Source organism: Perca flavescens, chromosome 22, assembly GCF_004354835.1.
Source record: "Perca flavescens isolate YP-PL-M2 chromosome 22, PFLA_1.0, whole genome shotgun sequence".
Classification (NCBI taxonomy): domain Eukaryota; kingdom Metazoa; phylum Chordata; class Actinopteri; order Perciformes; family Percidae; genus Perca; species Perca flavescens.
The window spans coordinates 19,087,487-19,111,457 of record NC_041352.1 but is presented as its reverse complement, the minus strand read 5'-3'; the positions used below and the strand labels follow the sequence as shown (position 1 = coordinate 19,111,457).

The following is a 23,971-nucleotide window of genomic DNA, read 5'->3' as shown; positions in this document are numbered from 1 at the left end:
AGTGTTTGTAGCCTTGTGTGACTATGCGGTGCTCCCATTGCAAAGCATTGAAAACGTATAGTGGTCTCAGGAAAAAATGCTTTAATGGACACACAACCCTACCAGGTAGAGTACAGTCAGTGCACTGTTGACAATATTAGTTAATATAGAAATAACATGCAGATTTTTTCCACCATGGATCAATCGATAGAGTAGGTAGAATTTCAGTCGACCAACATTTTCTTTGGTTGAATAAAGCCCTAGATAAATTGTTTAAATTGAACTAATCTCTTTAACTGAGAAGTTTAACTGACCTTAAGATAACCAAATTAGAAATAAAAGGACATTTGTAATAGTTTTGATGAAATGTTTAATGAAAAGAAGCAGTAGCAGAATGATGATATGCCTGGTGTTTTTACATCCTGATGGCGGTACTTCTCCATTAGGGATCAACATGTATTTGTATGTAATGAGTTAAGCCCTCTGACGTGTTGTCTTTCATTTTTTGTTTTTTCCCTGGAAAAGATAAAAAAAATTACATTTCAGCTAAAAAGCTTATTTATAGTTAATTACCACATCCTCTTAAACACACACATACAGACACACAACACAGACACACCATGCACGCACACACAAACATACACACACACACACACACACACACACACACACACACACACACACACACACACACACACACACACAAACACACACACGTAGATACTCAACAGTTATGTATTTTGTTGTCCTTAAGTTCTAAACATTTTCTTACCTGGGTGTCCTCTCCATCAGGAAGTGGTGGGAACCCATCTGTGTTGTCAACTACTTCCCGAGTACCATTTAACTGATGGGAAAAATAATCACTTTACCATAATGTAAGTATGATATAATAATTAAAATAATCCGAAGTTCACACTTGTACGGTATGTTAACACTTCTGTCTCTGAGTTTGTTACACTTGCGCATTCCCAAAAATATTTACCACTGCGGCCCTCAGAAGCACTTATCTCATTACGCCATCCTGATTTGCTGGTGAATGCGTGTCACACCACGTAGTGCCGCCTACCATAAATAGTGTGTGGGGATGGAACAGCGTTATTCAAGCTAAGCAACCTCTCCTCACCCACCCAGCATGAAGGGTTGTCTGGTGAGACATCTCACTCATATTACTCAAGGAACTGGGGTTATGAATATGACCTTAAGTTCTTTTACATAATATTTGTTTCGATGTCTCACTATGTGTTATGGTAGCTCCCGAATTGCCAGACAAGTTTATCTAGCATCCACCAACCTGCAGGAGAGTCACCCTGTTCCATTTAAGACTCATACACTGCGCGGGCCACGCATGGGGCTGAGACATCCAGCATGTAAAAGCGGACAAAAGTGAGAGGCGAGGACGGGCTCGCTGCAGCACAAATGTCCCTAACAGAAACATCCCTGAATAGGGCCCAGGATGCAGCCAAGCCACGAGTCAAATGTGCATGCAGACCCGTGGGAGGCTGAAGCCCCTGACCCGCATAAGCCAAGGCCAATAGCCTCCACCACCCAGCGGGAGAGGCTTTGCTTTGTGACAGGTTCCCCTTTGTGAGGGTTAGTCCAGGAAAGGAACAGCTGATCTCTCCGTTTGAAACCCCTTGTCTTATCCATGTAGGTGCGCACAGCACGAACTGGACATAACACGTGCCCCCGCTGCTCACAAGGCAAGGCTGCAAAAGCCAGCAGGTAAATAGGAGAGCATGAACCAATCACCTTAGGCACAAAGGCCAGGTTGGGCTTCAATGTAACCTGCGCATCCCCTGTGGCAAACTTAGCATACAAAGGGTGCACTGAGAGTGCATGAAAATCGCTAACCCGTTTAGCTGAGGCCAGAGCTAACAACAGGGCTGTAGTCAAGTCTACCTTTGTCGAGTCCAAGACCAGGACTAGACGAGACAGAGTCAAGACCACATCCAAACAGGTTCAAGTCCAAGTTAAAGGACAATTCCGGCGCAAAACGAACCTAGGTGTTAATAATAGATGTGTACCCACTCTGTCGTTCTCTGGGATCTTTTCATGCTAATCGAATGTGTTTGTAGCTTGGAACATGCTAGCGCGGACAGCTGATTAGCTTACAACGCTAGTATATGGGGCACAGGGACACTCAAATTAAATTGCTATTTAATACCACTAAAAAGGCTCAAAATATCACCACACCTTAACGTTAGCATAATGAGGGTCCCTAAATGTTAACCCGAAGCAGTGAGAATGCTGTAAGTGTACAGATAGTTTATTGAAAAGATAGATTATAAAGACAATCGCGTTCATGTTTACATGCGGGCACACAGACACTCCTGTTCGGTGGCCATAGCTTCACAATGTCCGCAGGTACACCACCAGTTTCCCAAAGTACCAGGCTGTGTTGCTGCATTGACTACCGATAGATCTCTCTCTCTCGTAGCCCTTTCACGGAGCTCCCGTAGCTCTTCGTCAGTATATTCCGGATCGAAAAGATAAGGACGTCCATCAAACTGAAAGGGTTCGTTGTCAATGTTTTGAAATTCGGTTGAATTATCCGCCATCTCTTTAGTGTACATATCTGGTGGAAGCACTAACTAGTCTGTTGCGTTGAGTGCTTCTCTTATGTGCTCAGTGCTTTCTTCCGGCAACATCGGACCATGGGAGATTCCACATTGCACGGCGTTTGGCTAGTAATGACTGGTTTACAAGATGGCGCCCGCATGTAAACATGAACGCGACTGTCTTTATAATCTATCTTTTCAATAAACTATCTGTACATTTACAACATTCTCAATGCTTCGGTTAACATTTAGGGACCCTCATTATGCTAACATTAAGGTGTGGTGATATTTTGAGCCTTTTTAATGGTATTAAATAGCAATATAATTTTAGTGTCCTTGTGCCCCATATATCAGCGGTCCGCGCTAGCATGTTCCAGGCTACAAACACATTCGATTAGCATGAAAACATGTCCCAGAGAACGACAGAGTAGGTACACATCTGTTATTAACCCCTACGTTTGTTTTGCGCCGGAATTGTCCTTTAAGACTGAGTCCAAAAGGGACCTTTTTCCTTTTTCACAGCAGACATTTTGACTTGTCATAGTAGGAAAAGCACAGCTGAAATTGATAATCTTAACGATGGCTTAATTCCATCAAGTGTCCCAGTAAGATATTTCAGTGAGTCAGCATGAACAATACCAGGGCCTCTCCTAAATGGAATGCAGCCATCATTAATTGTTTTAAAAAATGCTTTGCTTTTCCTACTATGACATGTCAACATGTCTGCCGTGAAAAAGGTCTATGAGAGACATTCAGTACCGAGACAAAAAAAAGAATCCTCTTCAAGACCACTTAATAATGTTAATAATTTATGTGATCAGAGACAGTATACAGTATCTTCTACTTTGAGATGATAATTTAGCTTTATTATTTGTAATAATCAAAAAGCAAGTGCAGAGTAACACACTATAGGATCAAATTAGGCCATATTATTTACTTAAAATATAAAATGCATTCTTGAAATTATTACTTGTCCTGAAGAATTCATAGTACAAAGTGCTCACTATTGCTAGTTTAATTGTGTCTGTGGCCAAAATGAAAATGATTGATACATGATGATTGAGGTACAGTAGCCTATATGATGCAGCCCGGTGTATACCAGGCGACCAATCTTGATGCCTGTTCTAGATGGATTGGGGCCAGCCGTAGAGGATGAAAGTAACAAAATACATTTACTCACATTACTGTATTGAGTAGTTTTGTTGTGTATTTTGTATTTTTCAAGTAGTTTTTAAAATCGGTAATTTAAAATGTAGGCCTACTTGATTACGTTTTGAGTGAAGTATTGTATTTCGCTACATTACAAATCTCATACGTTACTGAGTAAAAAAAAACTTTGACTAACGAAACACGCGGATTAGGGCCACTGGTGAAAAATTTATTTGAGTTCTGACTTAATTCTCAGAATTCTGAGTTTAAAGTCAGAATTCTGAGTTTAAAGTCAGAATTCTGACTTTAATCTCAGAATTCTGACTTTAATCTCAGAATTCTGACTTTATTCTCGGAATTCTGACTTTAATCTCAGAATTCAGAGATTTTATTCGCAGAATTCTGAGTGGCAGATGCTTCGCAGCACAGGGGTAGCTAGTAGCTGAGTAGACAGAGAGCAGAGAGGGCGAGTCGGCAGTCCGCTAACTTGTTGCTCTCTCTAATATAACCAATATAAGCTGCTCTGTTTAGGCTACAAAACGTGCATGCAGGCTGAAATTCAACCGTGCGGTTTGGTCGGGATTAAGCTAAAAGCAGAAGGAAACTCCGCTAGCTGCTAGGCTAATGTGCAATGGGTAAACAAACACTTACAGCGTTAACGTTAATGTGTCCACGTCCTTCTCAGCTCAATGGACTGTCCATCCTCGTGCTAAACTGAAGTGACGAGCAACTAAACGTTTTTTTCTCTCTACATAAACGCTTGAATGTAGGATAGAAGACAGTCGATGAGGATAACTACAAAATGATTATTGCTTTCATTATATTTCATATCACACGATATCTGTTCCCCTATAACTTCCGCGAGCAAAAAGTAAAAAAATAAATAAAAAATATGCAGTGATGATGTCATCACCGCCGGTGGTCACAGACCTAGCTGACCGTGCGTTCATGGACATCGGAAAAACGTTTTTCTGAGTGAAAACGTCACCATTCACGTAACTGTGGGAATCAGAGGTGGGAAACTCGGGCTGGATTTTGATAACCGAGTTTCCCAGTTGGTGACGCGTTGTTGACAACTGACATTTGATGGAGGCGACTTTGGTTCACTGAACATATTTCAATTATAATAGACTGTTTATTGTGGACAAATGCCTCTGCCAAGAAACATGCACAGACATAATATGTTTACAATTATTCATAAATAGGCCTATGTATAAAAAAACAACACATTATCCGTGTCTTTTCCCGTTGGTTGTCCTGCAGATAACACAAACAAACACCTGGCGATGTGCTGTTTGGATGCTCGCATACGAAAACAGCAGAGAATCTTCTGTTATTGTGGCCTCCATGTTTTCACACACCTGATGCTCTAGGCTACGGCCAACCGTTGGTGGCAGTCATGCAAAAAGTTGTTATGCCAAACGGGGATGTGGCCTTGACCAGCTGCCACTTTGCTAGTTTGAAAGCCATGATGTCTCTCTCTCATGGGTGGGCCAAATTCTCTGGGTGGGCAAAGCAGAGAAAGGGGATGTAACCTTGCTCCTTATGACCTCATAAGGAGAAGATTCCAGATCGGCCCATCTGAGCTTTCATTTTCTCAAAGGCAGAGCAGGATACCCAGAACTCGGGTAATACACCTATCGCCATTTCTAGCCACTGGAGGAGGCAGGCTGGGGGAACTCATATTAATGTGGGACCTTTAAATTCAAGAGGGCCAATAGTATCATCATGCAATGCCAGATGTTCCTGCAAAAGGTGACTGAACTGGCAGCCTTTAATAACTCCACATCTAATCTGCAGAAGCATGTTTTGGTAAGTATTTGTGCATTGGTACAAAGTTTTCATGACTAATAGCAAATTGCCAATTAGCAAAACAACATGCTCCGTGGCATTGTTAATTTTTGTCTAGTAGGACAACGTAGTAGGGCTGCACGATATGAGGAAAATATCTAATTGCGATTATTTTGACTGATATTGCGATTGCAATATGATTCACGATATTGAAGGGAATGAACATGTTTGTATCATTATTCTCATTTTCTTTGACTAATATTAAATATTAAAAAATTGATTATAGTTTGATTTTTGCGAGGATCTGTACCAAACAAAGATGTTTTCTGTAGTCTGTAGGATAGGATTTGTAGGCCGGGACGTCTCTGCAGCACCACAATACTTCGTTCAGAATGGTTTGACACATATTTTGCCTTTAACAAATGTTGCGCCCCTTTGGATACACTTGCACTAGTCCATATTGCGATTTTTCGATAAAATTGCAATTAATTGTGCAGCCCTAGTATGTAGGACACTGGCTAAATCCCCCCACCCTTTTTTTTACAGTTTTTTAATGTAACTAAGTAACTTTTACTTAAAGTACATTTTAAATGAACTACTTATTACTTTTACTTGAGTTACTTTTCAGTTTATATACTGTCTATGGTCCATAGCCCTGAACACAGACCAGCTGTCCAGGGGGGGCCCATTATACAGGGAATGGAAAATCATGGAACAGATTTGGGTGCGCATCAGATTTGGACGCGCTACGGCCGTGCCACAGTGGATCTGTTCTAGGGCTGTTAGAATGAATTCCAAAAGTCGAATATAATTCAAATAGTAAAAAAAATCAATACTATTTGAATGCTGAAATTACTATTCAAATATGATTTGTTTTAATAAATAGGTTGGCTAACGTTAGCTAATCGCCCTCTTCTCATGTCAGATGAACAATAAGTTACAGGAGTGAGAAACACATTATGAAAAAGAACAGTCAGCTTTAGTTTAATTTATGAAAGTCTACATACCTGTATTTTATATTTTATGCGATCCTGTAGTACCTGAAATAGAAAGTAATTGCACTTCAATAAAAAAGTATTTACATATTTACTCTAATTCAATGACACAGCAGTCTGTATGTGCTTGTTCCTGCAAGGTCTGCAGAAAGTCCTATAGTCAACATCAAACTCTCGGACTGTGAAAGAAGGCTAATTTATACTGTCTTTGGGTTATATACCTGTTACATAGAAATTGAACCATAAATGTAATAAAAATGTAAATGTATTTTTAACCCTTGGTGTAGTTTAGAATTAATAATTGAAGTCAGGCAAAGTAAAATTTGTGTAATATTCAAATCACTGCAAAGAGAGTGAAGAACTTTGCCTAACAGATTGGATACAAAATTAAGAAATTTTGTAGTAAAAGGAAACGTGTGGATAATGTCAAATTTATTAAACCAAGTTATCAGTAGCAATCTTCAGGCACAGGCCCCAATGTTCAGTCAGTGCCAAACTCAATATTCTTCTTTGAAAGCAATAGATATTATAGAAAACACTCGTCCCTATACAGGAAGGCAGAGATCCTGTAGATATCACAAGATCAAAAAACAACTCATGTGTAAAGAGAAAGCTGAAAAAAACCTGCCATTGATCTCCAAAGCAAACAACCCCATCACCAAAAACATTTGACACTCCATACTTTGACTTCCAAAACCCGCTTGGACAATGTTAAAATCACTTTCTCCCACAAAATACCCACCATTGATGAGTTGGTTGTTGTGTTAGTCCCATTCTCATTTTCCATCGGATATAAACTCCCTGATGGCGGCTGTAAATGTATTTTAGAATGATTTAGTACAAGGTCATGATAGTGTTTGCTTAATATGTATTTGCCAGTTTGTTGCAAAGGACATGGACTTTGGGTTGTAAATAAAGCAACTAAATAATCAATAGAAATAGCAGTAGTATGATACATGCTATAGCCTATTCTGATTTGTTCAATTCTTGAAAAAACTATGAAAATAAAATGTATTTTAAGTTGTTGTACATCAGAGTAGTATCACAATAAATAGTGAAATGCCATTATAATTATAATAACCGAATACCTAAATTATGAAATTTAAATATCACTTAATTTATTGTATTAAAATATTTAATTGTTGTAAATTGTAAGTGGTGTTTAAATTTCAGTATTAAGTTTTAGTCGAACTTTAACTATGCAGCAGTGATTACATTTAACAATTAGGATTTAATTTGCTTGTAATATTCAAATATTTGCTTCCATACATTTGTGGCCTGCATAGTAACATTCACATATCATGTAAGCTATTGCATCAAAATTAAACATAGCATTTAGTATTTTTAATTAATTTAAGTAATTTCCTTTATAGTAGCCTATCATCTCCAATCCTAACACACCAGGTCTTGGTAATGCTGCAAGAATAAATTAAAGTTAAAGTTATAAAATTTTTCAGTATATTTTGAGATAAGAAAATCTGGGGAAAATCACCAGTTTTACCATTGATAAAGTTGATGCTGTAGTTGTGAGAATCAATCCCAACAAACAGAGCAGTGTGAGCCCTCTCATCTTGAACATAGATTAGCCTTCTATCTGCACATTCACCTGCTTTATAGTAGGCTACCCATGTCAGTAGGTGGAGTTTGTTACAGTTTGTTTATGCTAAAAGTGATTTGTGCTTCACTAGCTAAGTCCGTTGTTCATTGGTTAACAGACATTTATTACCAAGAATATTTGACACTCTCCATACTTTGACTTCTCTCATCTCACGGAAAATGGTGAAATTACTTTTTCCCAGACTTCCCACCACTGAGTTGGTTGTATGGAATTGGAATTTGAAACCAAATCAGGGACGGTCAGCGTAACGCTTATCAGTTCAATTTTCTAAGCACAAATGGACATTTGGAAAAACAGAAAAATGGGTTAAAATATCCAATTTTTTTATTTTTTTCTGCCTTGACAAATTAAAAAATTGGATCTTTAAACTGTTTTTCCAATTTTCTGGAGGATCAGAAATTTAGAAAATTACAAAATTGCCTGTAGCTTTAAATGTAAAGCACAGGACAAAGCCTAAAGGTACAAAGGGGAGTATTTCATCTCTTGTTTGTCTTGCTTCCAGAAAATAGGGCATTTAGATAATTAATAAAATCATTGTTCTTAATTTATAGACCGAATATTGAAAATAATAATTTTTAATGGCCTCATTTATTTGATACATTTTTCATTATTTAGGCTCCTTAATTTTTAGAGTTATACTTTTCAAATTGCATTGATTAAATAAAAAAAGGTAATAAATAAGTGTATTAAATCAATAGTCTTAAATGCATAAATTAATGAATTCATTAATTCAATGTCCAGCTCTGTTGTCGTCATTATACAACACATGAATATGAAATGCAGTTGTAGTTGTGTAACGTCAGTTGATCAAATATAAAAAAGTGTCTCTTATGATGGATCAGTCACGAGTTGGAATAACAAAAAATATACGCTTTTTTAGAGGATGGTTTCATTGTTTTTATTAAATAATTTACAAAATATGACTAACGAAATTAATAACTAATTGGCGTGTTTATGAATCAGTTTAATCATAATTTTTGTTAATTTTGTATATTTAAATATGAGTGTATGATTTAAAAACAGGCGCGGGGTCACTCACTTAATAGCCATACTGCGCGCGCGCGGTCGTTGCCATGGCGCTGAATTGAAACTACAGACGGGTTAACATAGCTATGTCAATGGTTAACAGAGGTGAAGAACTGGAATTACTTAACGCTATTCTCACCTGAAACCTCTCGTTAAATAGTATAGGTGGCTTGAGTTAATATATTTGTACAGTACAGCAGGTTGAGAGGCGGTTGGCTTGAGTTTTGTTGGGTTGTCGTCGTGTCTCTGACAGAGGTGGTATGAAGGCTCACAGCAGTAGAGTCGGAGTGTTTGTCCGAATCAGGCCAACGGCACACTTCTCTCAAGACCTCATTGAATGTCTTCCTGACGGACAGGTACAGCTCCGGTTTAATATTTATGGTTTCAATACGAGTAGCTAGCTAGCAAGTTTTGTTAACTTCCATTTGATTTTAATGTTGAATTTAGAAACAGAGTCACAGTTTTGTTTTCATTGGCTGGTGGTAAAATTTGAATTTAGCACGAATAATTTTTGTAATTTGCAAGCACGCTAGTTTAAAACGTTTAAAACGAAATGTTATGATTTTTAGACTAACGTTACTAGCTAGCTAGGTCGGCCCAATATCCAATATATAATTATACACTTATGTTTATACATAAATGTGTATTAGTTCAGTTCAGTCACTTTATTATCCCAAATGTGAAAACAACATACAAATAAACAAGACATTAAGACAACAATACATATTGTTAATCTATCCAATTAATGTTAATTGTCAATATCAATACATACCATAATACATAAACATATACATACATGCTTAGCTACACATGCACATAAACATACTATAGCTACACGTACAGACACATAACATTGGGTCGTCATAAAAAATGCCATCCTAAAAAAAATGTGTTTAAAAAAGCTATGGTACATTAAAACCATTGTTAACAAGAAGCTACAATTAGACATTTAGTTATGACATTGTACAAAACTTTTCAATTTAATTTTGAAGTCAAACAATTAACCTCCACCATCTTTCTTTTGACTTAATGATGGCTGCAGTAGTGTCTATTTCCAGGGCCCTGATGTTATGCATGATTGCTTACTGGGACAGTTAAAAAGGAAAGGAGCCTTTGCTCAGACATGTGCTGTTGTTGCTATGACAAGACAACATGTCTAAAGTTACTTACCACATTTCAGATAATATTTCAGTCCTGGAACACACAGCACAGTGGACATCTTGTAGCATAATTTCAATGCTTGAAAATAATTCCTGTGTTTGGTAGTGTAACGTTTCACCTAAAACTTCTTTTTGTGTCTTGTCTCCCAGACAGTGAACATCCATCACAGAAAAGACTCAAGGAAGCCCGAGGACTCCAGGAAAAGTCAGCTGAGTTCCTGGTCATTCCGGCTGGCAGGCATCCTGCAGGATGTATCCCAGGAGGAGTTGTACGCCAGAGTGTGTAGGCGGGTGGTACTGGGAGCACTGGATGGCTATAATGGTAGATCTTTTTATATACTTAAAACTGTGCGGCGTGTGTAGTTAAATATTAATACCAGATAAGCAAAACTTATTGTCAACACACTGTAGGTTTGTTGTTTTTCTTTTGTCTTGTGACTCTATCACAGCCAGTTTAAGGGCCCAAATTCCCTTGTGATTTATCTTTCAAGAAATTATTATATAATCTATTGTCTTCTGTTGTGTGTTTTTCAGGTACTTTAATGTGTTTTGGGCAGACAGGTGCAGGAAAGACTTACACCATGACAGGATCCACCGAATCGTACAAGCAAAGAGGCATCATTCCTCGGGCCCTTCAGGAGGTAATCGCATCATGTGAAAATGTTTATCTCTGAAAGACCCTGGCTGCTCCACTTAATTAAATATGTTTTTTTTTCTTTTCTTTTTTTTCTTTTCATTCTTTAAATGTTTTTTAGGTGTTTCAGGAGATGGACAAAAGGACTGAGTATACCTTCTCTGTGCACCTGTCCTACCTGGAGATCTACAATGAGACCCTGGTGGACCTGCTGTCATCGCTGCAAGGTTCACCACAACTGTCTCCTCGTGGCATGGTGGTGGTGGAGGAGCCAAGCAGAGGGGTGTTCATCAGGGGTCTGTCTCTTCACCCTGTCCACAGTGAGGAGGAGGCTCTCAACCTGCTGTTTGAGGTCTGATGTTAACTGCTGTAAATATTTGAAGGAATAACTCACCCCAAAAAATTAAATGGAGTCATTATTAAAGACGTACTTAAGTGTGTCTTAAGTTATTAAAGTTCCAGGATTTAATGGATTAATACATTGAAAATGTAACCTTGATGAAGCTGTTTTTTCTTTACTCAGGGTGAGATGAATCGCATTATTGGATCTCATGCCTTGAACAGAAGCTCCTCCAGGTCCCACTGTATCTTCACTGTGCATATAGAGGTATGAGTCCATTTACCTTTTAAGGGTTTACTGTATTGTTTACTGTAGTTACATGCGTTTTCCTGCATATGATTTTAAGTAGGAGAAAATGTCTTTCTTGATTACAGTCTCACTCACGGACTTTGTCTGTTGCCAAGTATGTCACTTCCAAGCTCAATCTGGTGGATTTGGCCGGGTCAGAGAGACTGGGAAAGACCTGGGTGAGTTTGAGAATGTCTGACTTCACACATAGTTATGTTGAAAAGCCATACAAAAATTGTATTTTGCATAATGTGACCTTTAATATGTTAGATCCTTTGAATAAGGTAATGTCCAGGTGGGGTGTTAGAATCACCCATTCTATTTTAAATTTTCCTGGTTATGTAATCTTGTCTTTTTAATCATCTAGACAAAGTGAAAAAAGAAATAAGCCTCCTCTAAGATTTGTCATGTAAGTTTATATTTTTCCCCACTTCATTTTAACTTCTTCCAGTCAGAGGGTCAGATGTTTAAAGAAGCCATGTACATCAACAAGTCGTTGTCTTTCCTGGAACAGGCCATCCTGGCCCTGGCAGACCGTCGCAGAGACCATGTTCCCTTCAGACAGAGTAAACTCACTCATGCCCTCAAGGACTCACTGGGTGAGACTGCACGCACTAAAACTGATGCTGAGGGCGGAGATTTTATAGTTTAAAGCTATAGTGCTTAGTTTCTCTCTCCCCCATGAGGAATTTCTAAGTAATGACAACAAAAAACGGAGGATTAAAAAAAATTGACTCTTTAGAGAAGTAATTATCTCCGCTAGATTTTCTGCGTGCCAAGGTCGCCGGACGACACCAGTTTCTGAACATAGTCATACTGAGAAATACCGAGAGAGTTTTGTGGAGCTGATAGTCTTAATTAGCTTTGTATCAACTAATTTGGCAGTGGCTTAAATGAAATGGACATTCATTAATATAAAAAAGTTATGCACTAAAGCTTTAAGTGGTACCTTTTTTTTGTAATACTTGTAAAACATAATGCTAACAACATAAGTCTGTTTCTGCAGGAGGGAACTGCAACACTGTGCTTGTGGCCAACATCTATGGTGAGGCTGCACAGATAGAAGAAACAGTAAGCAGTGGAATATATGATATAAAACAAAAAAGCAGTCTCTTTCTTACTGCATGTGGTGTCATTTCAGCTCTGGATGATAATTAATATTCTTTGCAGCTCTCTACACTGCGTTTTGCCAGCAGAATGATGTGCGTCAGGACAAACCCTGCTGTTAATGAACACATGGATCCAGCAGTGAGTTCACATGATATTGCACATACCACTTAATGTGACACAAAAAATACTCAGGGAGGTCATGCATGGGTACAAATATGTATTACTTGTGTTTACAGTCTGCATTGTGCTGTGCTCCTGTGAGTGATCTCATGACATTTTTGTTGTGATTAGGCTCAGATCAAGAAACTTCAGAAGGATTTACACATGCTGAAAGAGGAACTGTCCTTCTACAATACATTGGTGAGTAGAGCTCGCAGGAAAACGGTGACACAGATTTCATTATGTGTTATAATGAAATATGTCTTATGGCTGACCCAAATGCTTTGAAACTTTGATCGTTGCCATGGTAATCGATGCCCGAATCAGTATGCTTCGTTCTTTTTTATTTTGTTTTTATTTTTTATTATATATGCAGACTGATCTCATAAAGTAGCGTATGTATGACACGCCAATTCGTATGCCGTTTTTCCGTGTTATCAAGACGCATAATCGCTTTTTAGTGTTTTTATCAACACCGTTCGGCCGCCATTGACCTACATTACGTGTGAATTTTCGCCGTAGGGAGTAGTGTGAAAGGATGTAAGTCCGCTATATGTGGCTATATGTGGGTGCTTAATGTCTGATTTTACATAACACAACTAACTGTTTTCTCCCATTAAGTTAATATATAGCCTATTATGATATCAATATCAACATATGATGCTGTAAATAAAAATTTGAAAAGAAAGAAACTTTTAAATAAATCTTTTTGAAGTACATGAATAAATCCAACCGCTTCATGACTTCATGATTTAAGTTTCACTTTCCATGATCCGTAACCGATGGAGAAGCATCTTGGCGGCAGGGATTTAAATCTTGAACTGAAAATGTCTGGGAAAAGAAAATGTTTTTAGAAAATGTTTTTACTGCCTACCGCCACCTCCTGCGTAGTATGCTGTTATGCGAGAGACGCATTTACGCAGTTTTTTGTACCCCTAAAACAAAAAACTGCGTAAATGCGTCTCTCGCATAACAGCTTAACGCAGACAAAACAGATTCAAATGTACTTGTTAAGTATGTAACTCACATGTTATGTTTAAGTACCAGACAATGCTTCCTAATGTTCATTTTAACACATTAGAATCCGAAACACATTTCAGCTGGTTCACATTAGAAGTTAAATGCCTATCATTCACCCTTTACCAGGTGAACCGTCCGAGAATTATGTACGAGCCGTTGTCTGAAGCCCAGCTGGCTGAGATCCACAGCCAGGTTCAGAGGTACCTAAAGGGAAACCTGGAGGAAATCAGTGTAAGAACATAATGAAGAACACAGTTAATATTTTCTCTGTCACACCAACTTTTGGCTTAGAATTGTTTTTTGAAGGCTTTAATTTCTCTCTGCATAACATCTAATTACAGATCATAAGTATCAGGCAGGTCCAAGCAGTGTTTGCCCAGTTCAAGCTAGCTGTGCAGTGAGTATCATCTACCTTTTGAAATCTACAACTTCAAAATGCAGTGTTTCTTTAGACAAAAATGGGAACAAGGCTTTAATTGAATGGTAAGTGATTCAGCATGTTTATGTATTTATGTGAGCAGGGAACAGGAGCAGAAGGTGAAGGCACAGCTATGCCAGACCTTCAACTTAATGGAGAAAGACCAACGCGCTAACACAGCTGCTATCAAGGTCAGTCAACATCTGTTCACCGTTCAGGGCATCTCGTGAAAATTAGTTGTTGTAATTCTATTTGTCTATTGTACCACTCACAGCCTGTTTGTGATTGAGCTTTGATTAGATGTTGATTTGTAAACTCTTTTAGGAGTGGGATACCAGAGACAGCACTGAGGATGTGGAGGCACTTCGCTCAAGTTCGACCAAAGCCAGCACTAAAATGTCTAGGGACAAACAGAGGTAGGTGAACCTCTATATTATCCCACAGCTAACTAACAGAATCAGTGGCAATGTTATAGTGTTTGTTTCCATCCCCCATGATTGCAACTGTAATTCCAAAACTTTGAGCATGATTACAGACAGACTACAGGACTAGACTAAGGGCGTTTTCACACCTGTAGTTCATTTGCTTTGGTCCGAATCAGTTGGTGAGTTAGAAAACTTGGAGCGATTTGCCCTTGGTTGGTTTGGTTTGGTTTTATTTCACACCTGGAAAAATCCAAGCGTACCAGGCAAGAACGTCCAGCCCTCTTATTGGTCAGATATGTCTGGGGGCGGGAGCAAGAAAGTAAATACAGGAAGAAGGTCCTGTGTTCTGGTCTAGTGGTCAAACCACCTCATTTCATTAAAATTATCAGACATTGTTTCGCAAGAGACGTTGCTACATCTGCTCTGGTCACCGAGACTTCGCTCTGCTCTGCCAGCGTCTGTCTCCAATTTTAACGGCAGCTGGTTTGACCACGGAGATACAAGTGACGGACGGCAAGCTTGACCGCAGTCTATTTCTGTGATAGAAACATTGCAAGCTGCTACAGTTTGCTGCTCTGCTGCATCGCAGATTGCTATACACACCTGACTACAGGAGACATTAGCTCAGACTTGCGGAGTACATATAGTTGGTGCGGTTTGAGTACGGATCACGTTCTCACTACAAACGAACCGCTCCAGAGTTCGATTGAAAGCGTACCAAGACCCCCTCTTCAAGCAGGTCTCGGTACGCTTGTTTGGTCCACTTTTGGTGCGCACCAGAGTTCGACTGCCGTGTTCTCACCTGTTCAAACGAAGCGAACCAGCGGGGCAAACAAACTCTAGTTCGATTCAACTGAACTAAAGGCTGTCGGTGTGAAAACACCCTTAGTTAAATGCACTAGTTTGGTTTTCCTAATGGCACTCTCAATGTGATTATCCAGCCAAAGCAAGAGACAGGGAGAGGGGAGTCCAGTTTCAAAGAAGCGTTTGGAGAGTGCCTCGAAATCAAAGCTGAATTCTGTCCAGACGCCTGAGAGGGAACAGGAGTCCCAAGAACCAGAAACAGAGAGCCAGGACTCGCAGGAATCACAACCGCCTGGCAATGAACCCTTTAACCCTGAGTATGTGTACTGTATTATATGAATATAGTCTTATCTAATACATGGTCAGCTCAGATATCAGTGGTAATTCTATTAAAGTAATGTGCAGTGTTGTTTTTATACCATTGCAACTGAAGAGTTTGCTTTCTTTGCCCAGCTCTACTCCATCCAAAGCAGAAGCCTTTGAGGATTTTAAAGTGGGACGAGGCAGCAAGATCAACCGCATCCTTAAGGAGAACAAGGCTGTGTTGCTGGAACGCTGCAGTCTTCTTCGACAGCTCACTGAGGAGGTCAATGCTGTCAAGAGAGAGATCGACTGCATCACAGCAACCATACAGCAGCATGAGACAAGAGGAGGTCAAGGTACTTCTTTTTTAAGATTATTTAGATTATTTAGATTTTTTGGGGCTATTTTCCCCTTTATTTCAGAGTGAGAGACAGTGGATAGACAGGAAAGGTGGGAGAGAGATGGGGGATGACATGCAGCAAAGGGCTGCAGGTCGGCTTTGAACCCGGACCGCTGCAAAGGCCTCATCCTACATGGGCCGCACGCTCTTAGGCCGGTTACACACTGCACGCGTCACGCGAGCGTTGCGTCTCAGCTGCGTGGATTTTTCTGTGTCCTACACACCAGAAGCGTGTCTGACGCGGCGCTGCTCCTGCTGCTAGGTACAGGGAGGGCTGATCTCGAGACATAGTGCCGACAGATTCAAACTCTGAAAAATGGGTAAGTGGGCTGTCTGTGTAGCTGTAAAGAGCCTATACAGCCTATCTGATGTTGGACCGTCACTCACGTTGTTATCGTAGCCTATCCTACTACCCTTTATATATAGCCTACTGATTTGATTAAAGCAAGACAACGTCGGCAGTATTGACTGCAAAATATGTTACACAATATTTCGTTCTGTATGACCAGTGCAACATTTGAAAATATTTTCTCTGAAATTTTGTATTACATTTATATCTACATAGATGTCAAAACCTGGACTTTCAAACATCAATATGTCATTTATTAATATGCATTTGTGTCTAAATGACATATAAACATATTTTCCTATTCTATTTTGCCTGGAAACGCTTCTAACGCGCTCGTGTCTCGTGTGAAAAATAGGCTTTGGTTCTATTTCTAGCTCGAGACGGGCGTGAGGTCATTATCTTTTTTTTTTATGGCTTTTTTCGACATACTGCACTATGACTTTTTGACATACTATACAATGGCATTTTTCGACACGCTATACTATGAGTTTTTCTGACATACTATGCTATGACATTTTTATTACTTTTTTCGACATTCTGTACTATGTGTGGATTCAAAACCTGTGCCTTCTTGCTGTGAGGCCACAGTCTTAACCATGCTGCTATACAATACTATGTTTTTTTGTGACTTTTTTTTGACGTACTTATACTATGGCTTTTTAATGATTTTTTTCCAACATTCTATACTATGACTTTTTTCAATATACTATATTGTGACTTTTTTCGACATACTATACTATGACTTTTGTAACTTTTTTCGACATACTATGCTATGGCTTTTTTGTGCCTTTTTTCAACATACTATACTATGGCTTTTTGTGACTTTTTTCGACATACTATATTATGGCTTTTTTTGACATACTATACTATGACTTTTTTCAATATACTATATTATGGCTTTTTTTGACATACTATACTATGACTTTTTTCAATATACTATATTGTGACTTTTTTCGACATACTATACTATGACATTTTTTATTACTTTTTTCGACATACTATACTATGACCTTTTTCGACATACTATACTATGGCTTTTTTCGACATACTGTACTGTGGTTGTTTTCAACATACTATACTATGACTTTTTTCAATATACTACATTGTGACTTTTTTCGACATACTATACTATGACATTTTTTATTACTTTTTTCGACATACTATACTATGACCTTTTTCGACATACTATACTATGGCTTTTTTCGACATACTGTACTGTGGTTGTTTTCAACATACTATACTATGAGTTTTATGGCTTTTTTTATGACTTTTTTCAACATATGGATGGAGTGATCCACAGTATCGAAAGCTGCGCTAAGGTCCAGCAGCACCAAAACAGAAAATTTACCCGCATCAGAAGACATCATTAAATCATTGGACACTCTAAGAAGAGCAGTTTCTGTAGAGTTTTTCTGACGGAAGCCAGATTGAAATTTACTAGAATGTTGTGTGTGGCCAAAACAGCAAAGAGCTGTTGGGAAACAACTTTTTCTAAAATTTTGGAAATAAAAGGCAAGATGGAGATAGTCCTGTAGTTTGCGGGAGTTGATGGATCCAGATTGGTTTTCTTTAATAGTGGCTGAACAACTGCATGTTTAAAATACAATGGGACACAACCAGTTTGCAGAGAGCAGTTGATTATAGAGATCACACAAGTACTCACAGACCCAAGGACATTTTTAAATAAGGAAGTTGGTATAACATCTACCGGGCTCAAGGAAGATTTCATACTGCTCACCAAGTCAGTGAGTTCTTGCAGTGAAATAGGAGCAAAACGATTCAAAATTGATGGCCGAGTGGAATGAACAGAACATGCAGTAGCAGAAGAGATGATGCTATTCCTGACATCTCTGATCTTATTTTCAAAGAAAAATAGAAAGTCACTGCAGTCCTTTTATGAAAACACTGGCACTTCAGGAGGAGCAGGATTGACAATGTTGTTGACGGTGTCAAAAAGGATTTTGGGGTTACGTTTGCTGGAAGAAATAAGGTGAGAAAAGTAAGATGTCCTCGCCTCCTTAACCATGTTATTATATTCAGATAATAGTTCTTTGTGATGGATCCGGTGAACATGAAGTTTGGTGGTTTTCCACTGTTGTTCAACCCTCCGACATATACGTTGAAAACAGCGAGTAGAGTCATTTAACCACGGGGATGATAATCTGGATAATTGAGTGTGGCCTGGAATAAATCTCTGTCGCACATGAAATGTTTGAAGCACTGTCCTCAGGTTTAATCCTTGTGTTGACTTTGTGTCACATTGACCCGTTGGCCACTTTGGTTATCAGGAGGTTCAACATCATTGTCCTTAAATTCCAATAGCTCCCACACTATACACATTTTTATGACTTTTTTTTAACATACAATACTATTATTTCGACATACTACGACTTTTTTCCACATACTATACCATGACGTTTTTTGACATACTATACTTTGGCTTCTTTTATTTACTTTTTTCAAAATACAATATATCCTATGACTTTTTTCGACATACTATCCTATTGCGTTTTTGTGACTTTTTTCAACATACTATACTATGACATTTTGTATAACTTTTTCAACATATTATACTACTTTTTCGACATATGGCTTTTTTTTTTTTTTTTTTTTTTTACTTTTTCCGACATACTCTACTATGACTTTTTTTGTGATTTTTATTTGACATACTATACTACTTTTTCCACATATTATACTATGACTTTATTATGGCATATTATACTTGTCTAAAATGTATTTTTTTTACACAACAACTGGATGAATAATCACAGAAGACATCCAGTGTTGGATTCATCAAGTCTCCAAAAAGACACTGCAGTTCAGGTTAGGGGTGGCAGCATTGGCGATAAAGCGGAATACATTGTTTTTTCACTGCATTAAGAAATTCATACTGTCACAGCCCTATTTAAATGTGTAATGAAGGTTTGTGTTTTTGAGCTGTGCTTGTCTGCACAGTGGGGCTTTGTACCGATGGCGCTGCCAAAAATTAGATTTGATAGGTTAATACATTTTTTTCCATTGTGTGTCTTTGTATGAAGGTCAATATATGGTTATGGAGGGGATGCCAGTGCTGCAGGAACCAGATGGCACTTCATTGATGCAGCTCAGAGAGCTGAAGGCCCTGTACCGGCAGAGATATGAAGTGCTACGTGGCGTCAAGGCAGAGGTCAACTACTGTCAACACCTTGTGGATCAGTGCAGGGTGCGCCTGCTCTCTGGTCAGTTTGCCAAATATCTTGTATCTTCTTTCATGGCTGGAATCTTTGTTCCTATAAAACACTCAGAATAATAATCAATTGCTCATGTGTGTCCAAGAATTTGAGAACTGGTATAAGAAGTCTTTCCTGGTGCCTGAAGAGGAGCTGGACATAACCATAGATAGGACCCTTGAACAAGTGAGTTTACCTCACATTTACAACAATGCATCTTTAATGGAGAAAATGTTTCTGTATAGTTTTCCATAAAGCAAACCCTGCATGTAAAGAAAAACCGTCACACAAAGTAAAGAAATAACAGGTGCATGACTCAGTTAAACAATGATTCTATATTTTTAACAGGTGTGGACAGGACATAATTTGCCATGTATTGGAAAAGTTCAGACTAAATTTTGGTATAAAGTTATCTGCTTCTCTGCTGATATTAGGGGGAGGATAACCAGCGGCTTCTTCCTGACAGCTCCGAGTCCTTCTACAACGCCCGCTACAGAATGCTGAAAAGGGTGGGTGTCCAATTCTGTTTTAGATCTAAGGAACAACTCCTTATTTAATCAGATAACACATTAACAATCAATAATGCAAAAAGTAAAGCTCTCTGTCTCTACAGAGGACGGCACTGTCCTTTACTCCAGTGCAGAGGAACTCGTCTGCAAGGTCTGGACAGAGAAGACTTCCTCCTATTCTACCTGTTAGCTAAGTAACTAACTAAAGTGTCCACATGTGCTGCATTTTCCTTTTTAGGCATTCACTTCTCTTGGGGGTTTTCCACATTTAATCAAGCACAAAAGACACAACACAATGGATCAGCTTCTTAAATGAAAAGTAAAATTTATTATTCCTGAACCACAAAATAGACTTCTTTGGTTGTACAAATTCACTAGTTACAGTCTTTTATGAGCGCTAACCCCTTGACCCTAGGACTTCTGACCCTTTCCCTCCAATCTAGTTGCAAGTAAAAGCCTCCAAAGAACTCAAGACAAAAGAATAAACAAAAACTTGAAACACTGCATTAATAATGTAGTGAAACCCATCTGAAAAAAGATTTACCTAACAAAGTTAAAAAAAGAAGATATCAGCCATTGCAAACGTTATCAAACAAACTGAATTTCAGTCAGTGAGAGCAACATGGAAAGCTATCATTAGAATACCCTACATTAAATTAACACAAATGCTACTATGCCGTGATTCTTCAGAAATACCCATCAGATACATAAACTGACAGTATGTCAAGCAGTGAACTGAATAAGAACAATGTCTTGAGAGGAATTTCTAATTGTTTCCGCCTCTCTCAGTTCTCCCATTAACAAAACAATATACATGCAGAGAGCATCCCAATACCAAGCCTGTCCAAATCCAGATGTGTCAGCAGTCCAGACACTCACTTGGTCTAGGTCAAGATTGGCTCAGTTTCAAACCCAAAGTTTGCTTTCCTTTCAGTATTTGTACATTATTCACACAATAATAAATGATTTTTTCAGTGGCGTCAGATTTAAATAAACCATAGACAGAAAAATAAAACACCTGCTACCTTCACGTCACTCTGGAATATCCCAGATAATTCACGGTTAGAAATGAATGATTCACATTGATAAAAATAATACCCTAAACAGGGCAGGGTGAGTACCGTTAATTAATGATACTAAAAATGAATGTTTCCAAACTTTAGTATTTGATGCTGTGATCGGTTTTTGTAAAGCTGCCTGATCAATGCTGCTGCCTTCAGTGTAGTCATATTCTCTACAAGGGGATGTAGCACACTCAATCACAGGTGTGATACTGATGTGCAACAGCTATACTTTGTCCAAGCTATCTAATTTGTAGATATGATTCTCTCTGGGAAAAAAAATAAAAAGTACAATAAATGATATGAATTCATTAGTTGAAATCTTTGATTTAGTGAAGCATAACTATCTTTGAAATTTAAAGATAAATCATGATAAGCATCGATCTTTGTGCGCACAACGACCGGAGGGGTTAAAACAGTGTAAAATAGAAGGCCTTCAATTTGAATAAAATGCTAAAAACAATAAATTAAGATATACGTTCTTAAAAAGCAGGTCTGTGGCAGTGCAAAAAAAGATATGTAGCATTTTTTTTTAAAGCTCTCCACAATTTGTGATTGTGAAGGTAGCAGGATGTTCCCTCCTCAATTAATATATACACTCCTGTCTGCCCAAGTCTCAAGAAACCCCTGACATTTTACAATCTATTCAATGAAAGCCTAACAATATAATTCAAGACGTTAGTATAGCTATGACCCATTTCTTTTCTCTTCCAGTATGTGTTTTTCTTTAAAACAGTAAAATCATTAGAGGTGCAAAAACTAAACAACTAAAAACTTCGGTCACCTCCTTTTTAAAATCGATCGGTTTCTACTTGGTAAACCAAGTGTACAACAAAAAGAATGGTCTGTAAGTAGCGGTCCTAGCTAACCACACTATCTTTCTTGCCGTTGAAGGACTATTGAGTAACTTGCCAACTCATCCACAGAGTGTATAGGCAAGACTGGCACGCAGGATATAATTGAGTGTGTACGTGTGGTGACTATCCGTGTCGTAGTCTCTGCAGTGGTTATATATGGGAGCGTAAATCTCGCTATACTGACACTGTGTGTAGTGTTTGGTGACTCTGCGCCTCCTGTGGATGCACTTGTGTGTTCCACAGTGCATCTAAATGTGTGTGTTCGCGTTATGTCTTCGGCTTTCTTCTCTTAGTGTGGGGTGTTACGTGGGCATGGCGGTTTCCAGGCTGCGGCGGCCCTGCCTCAGTTTGCGCTTGTTGCTGTACAGGGCCATCTCCTCCAGGGCTGAGGTGGCGGGCAGCGAGGCGGGTAGCTCAGCCTCAGGGCTCGCAGAAGGCACTAAACACAAAAACAGACAGAACAACTTCAGTAACACATCTATCAAGCAGCTGCAGTTGAGCTTCTTTTTACATGACAATCACTTCCCAACGGCAGCTGTGGTGAGGAAGAAAGATGAAGGCAACTGGACTTATGAGAAAAGTAGATGGATCCCTTAAACCTGCGAGAGAAGCCCCACATTCAGATCACAAAACCAGGCGAAAGCTTTGAGAAGAAAACTGACGTATCCAGTGACTGTATGTTTAAACCAGCCACCTCAATGGGCTCTGTATTTAAACTCAAGAGTCAATGCCATTAAAGTTACTGCAAGAACAAATTTACAGTCTCTTTAAAACTATTGTTTTACTCAGTGTGTTTACATGCACTTAATTGACCGGGTTATGGTCGTCTTTTTCAGTAAGCTGATTTCTTGGTCGCGTTTGCGCTTTACTGGGTTTCTAGTGTAAGTGGATGAAAGGAGATAATTACATGTAGCAATGCCTCCTTGTGTTTCAAATAATTCCATCCTAAGTCAGAACAAAACGAAATTAATGGATAGTAGCCTCTAAAAGTTTTCTCTGTTGTTAACAGTTAAAATCAGTAGGCCATGCTTCCAAAATCAAGTCAGGGGTGACTTCTGATGCTGCATGTATTGTCAGATTTACAAAAAAGTCAGTATGCCGTAAAAAAAACAGCCTATATTATGTCCTAAAAAGTCATAGTATTTATTTATCTTTTTAGAAATCATAGGACAGTAAGTCATAAAAACTTTGAAAAAAAAAAAAAAAGCCATATATGTCGTAAAAATGTCATAAAAAGTGATAGTGATAGAGTATGCTGTTAAAACAAAAAAAATCATAAAAAACTCATGTCAGTCAGTGGGCATGCTAATGCTTGTGCTTTTCATATGACGCCAAATCTAGCAGAATCCCACTATTTAACGCAAATGTACACATACAGCCTCTTGACAAATATACATATTGAAACAAGTTACAAAATGTAATAATCCCATTATTTGTATAACCCGGTTACATGTGTGCATGTAAACATCCCGACACCAACATGATAATAGAATCACTTAGAGCTCCCGGGAATTACCAGTTTCAGCCAACACTTAAAACAAATTCATGCAGTCTGGATCACGGTTAGTGTGAGATCATTACTTTAGACACAGCAAATTTCTCTTCCACTTTGGTCTCAACATCAGGTGTGGTGGGCAGCAGCAGGCGAAGCACACCCAGGTAAACACATCCATGTTAATACCTGAACCCACAGTTATGCCACACAACTAGCAAGTTAGAGTATAAATGCACAAACTGACACACACTCTTCACATGTTCAGTAAATACTCAGGCGTCCAATCACATTCAGACCCCAAAACACATGCACAC

The 23,971-nt window shown here is 38.6% G+C and overlaps 2 protein-coding genes and 1 long non-coding RNA gene across 13 annotated transcripts in view; 1 reads left to right on the top strand and 2 right to left on the bottom strand.

The window, feature by feature from the left end:
* Positions 1-396: 396 nt before the first annotated feature.
* LOC114549002 (uncharacterized) lies at positions 397-6,514 on the bottom strand. Its single transcript, XR_003691483.1, has 3 exons — positions 6,485-6,514; positions 752-823; positions 397-495 (listed from the first exon to the last, which is right to left on the bottom strand). It is a non-coding gene; the product is annotated as an uncharacterized LOC114549002 (long non-coding RNA).
* A 2,651-nt stretch (positions 6,515-9,165) lies between these two features.
* kif9 (kinesin family member 9) lies at positions 9,166-22,917 on the top strand. Its single transcript, XM_028569086.1, has 20 exons — positions 9,166-9,472; positions 10,427-10,598; positions 10,811-10,917; positions 11,032-11,262; positions 11,434-11,517; positions 11,625-11,717; positions 11,990-12,137; positions 12,545-12,609; positions 12,709-12,786; positions 12,940-13,008; positions 13,954-14,058; positions 14,169-14,224; positions 14,349-14,436; positions 14,570-14,661; positions 15,612-15,791; positions 15,928-16,133; positions 19,565-19,744; positions 19,842-19,921; positions 20,170-20,244; positions 20,349-22,917. Exons 1-20 carry the CDS (start codon positions 9,377-9,379, stop codon positions 20,436-20,438), a joined length of 2,295 nt encoding a protein of 764 aa, XP_028424887.1. The 5' UTR covers positions 9,166-9,376; the 3' UTR covers positions 20,439-22,917.
* Positions 20,545-23,971, bottom strand: part of scrib (scribble planar cell polarity protein) — a 69,448-nt gene continuing 66,021 nt past the window's right edge. For 10 of the 11 annotated variants that reach the window (XM_028569074.1, XM_028569077.1, XM_028569080.1 and 7 more), the window contains one exon: positions 20,545-22,601. In XM_028569074.1, coding sequence (XP_028424875.1) covers positions 22,465-22,601 — 137 coding nt within the window. In that variant the 3' untranslated portion in view covers positions 20,545-22,464. The remainder of the gene's footprint in view (positions 22,602-23,971) is intronic. The other variant, XM_028569079.1, reaches the window with a different exon arrangement.

Coding starts and splice junctions, on each gene's coding strand:
- kif9 (XM_028569086.1), top strand. CDS start 9,377: ATGAAGGCTCACAGCAGTAGAGTCGGAGTGTTTGTCCGAATCAGGCCA. Junction 12,610..12,708: donor CTGCACAGATAGAAGAAACA/GTAAGCAGTGGA, acceptor TATTCTTTGCAG/CTCTCTACACTGCGTTTTGC. Junction 19,922..20,169: donor TAGATAGGACCCTTGAACAA/GTGAGTTTACCT, acceptor TGCTGATATTAG/GGGGAGGATAACCAGCGGCT.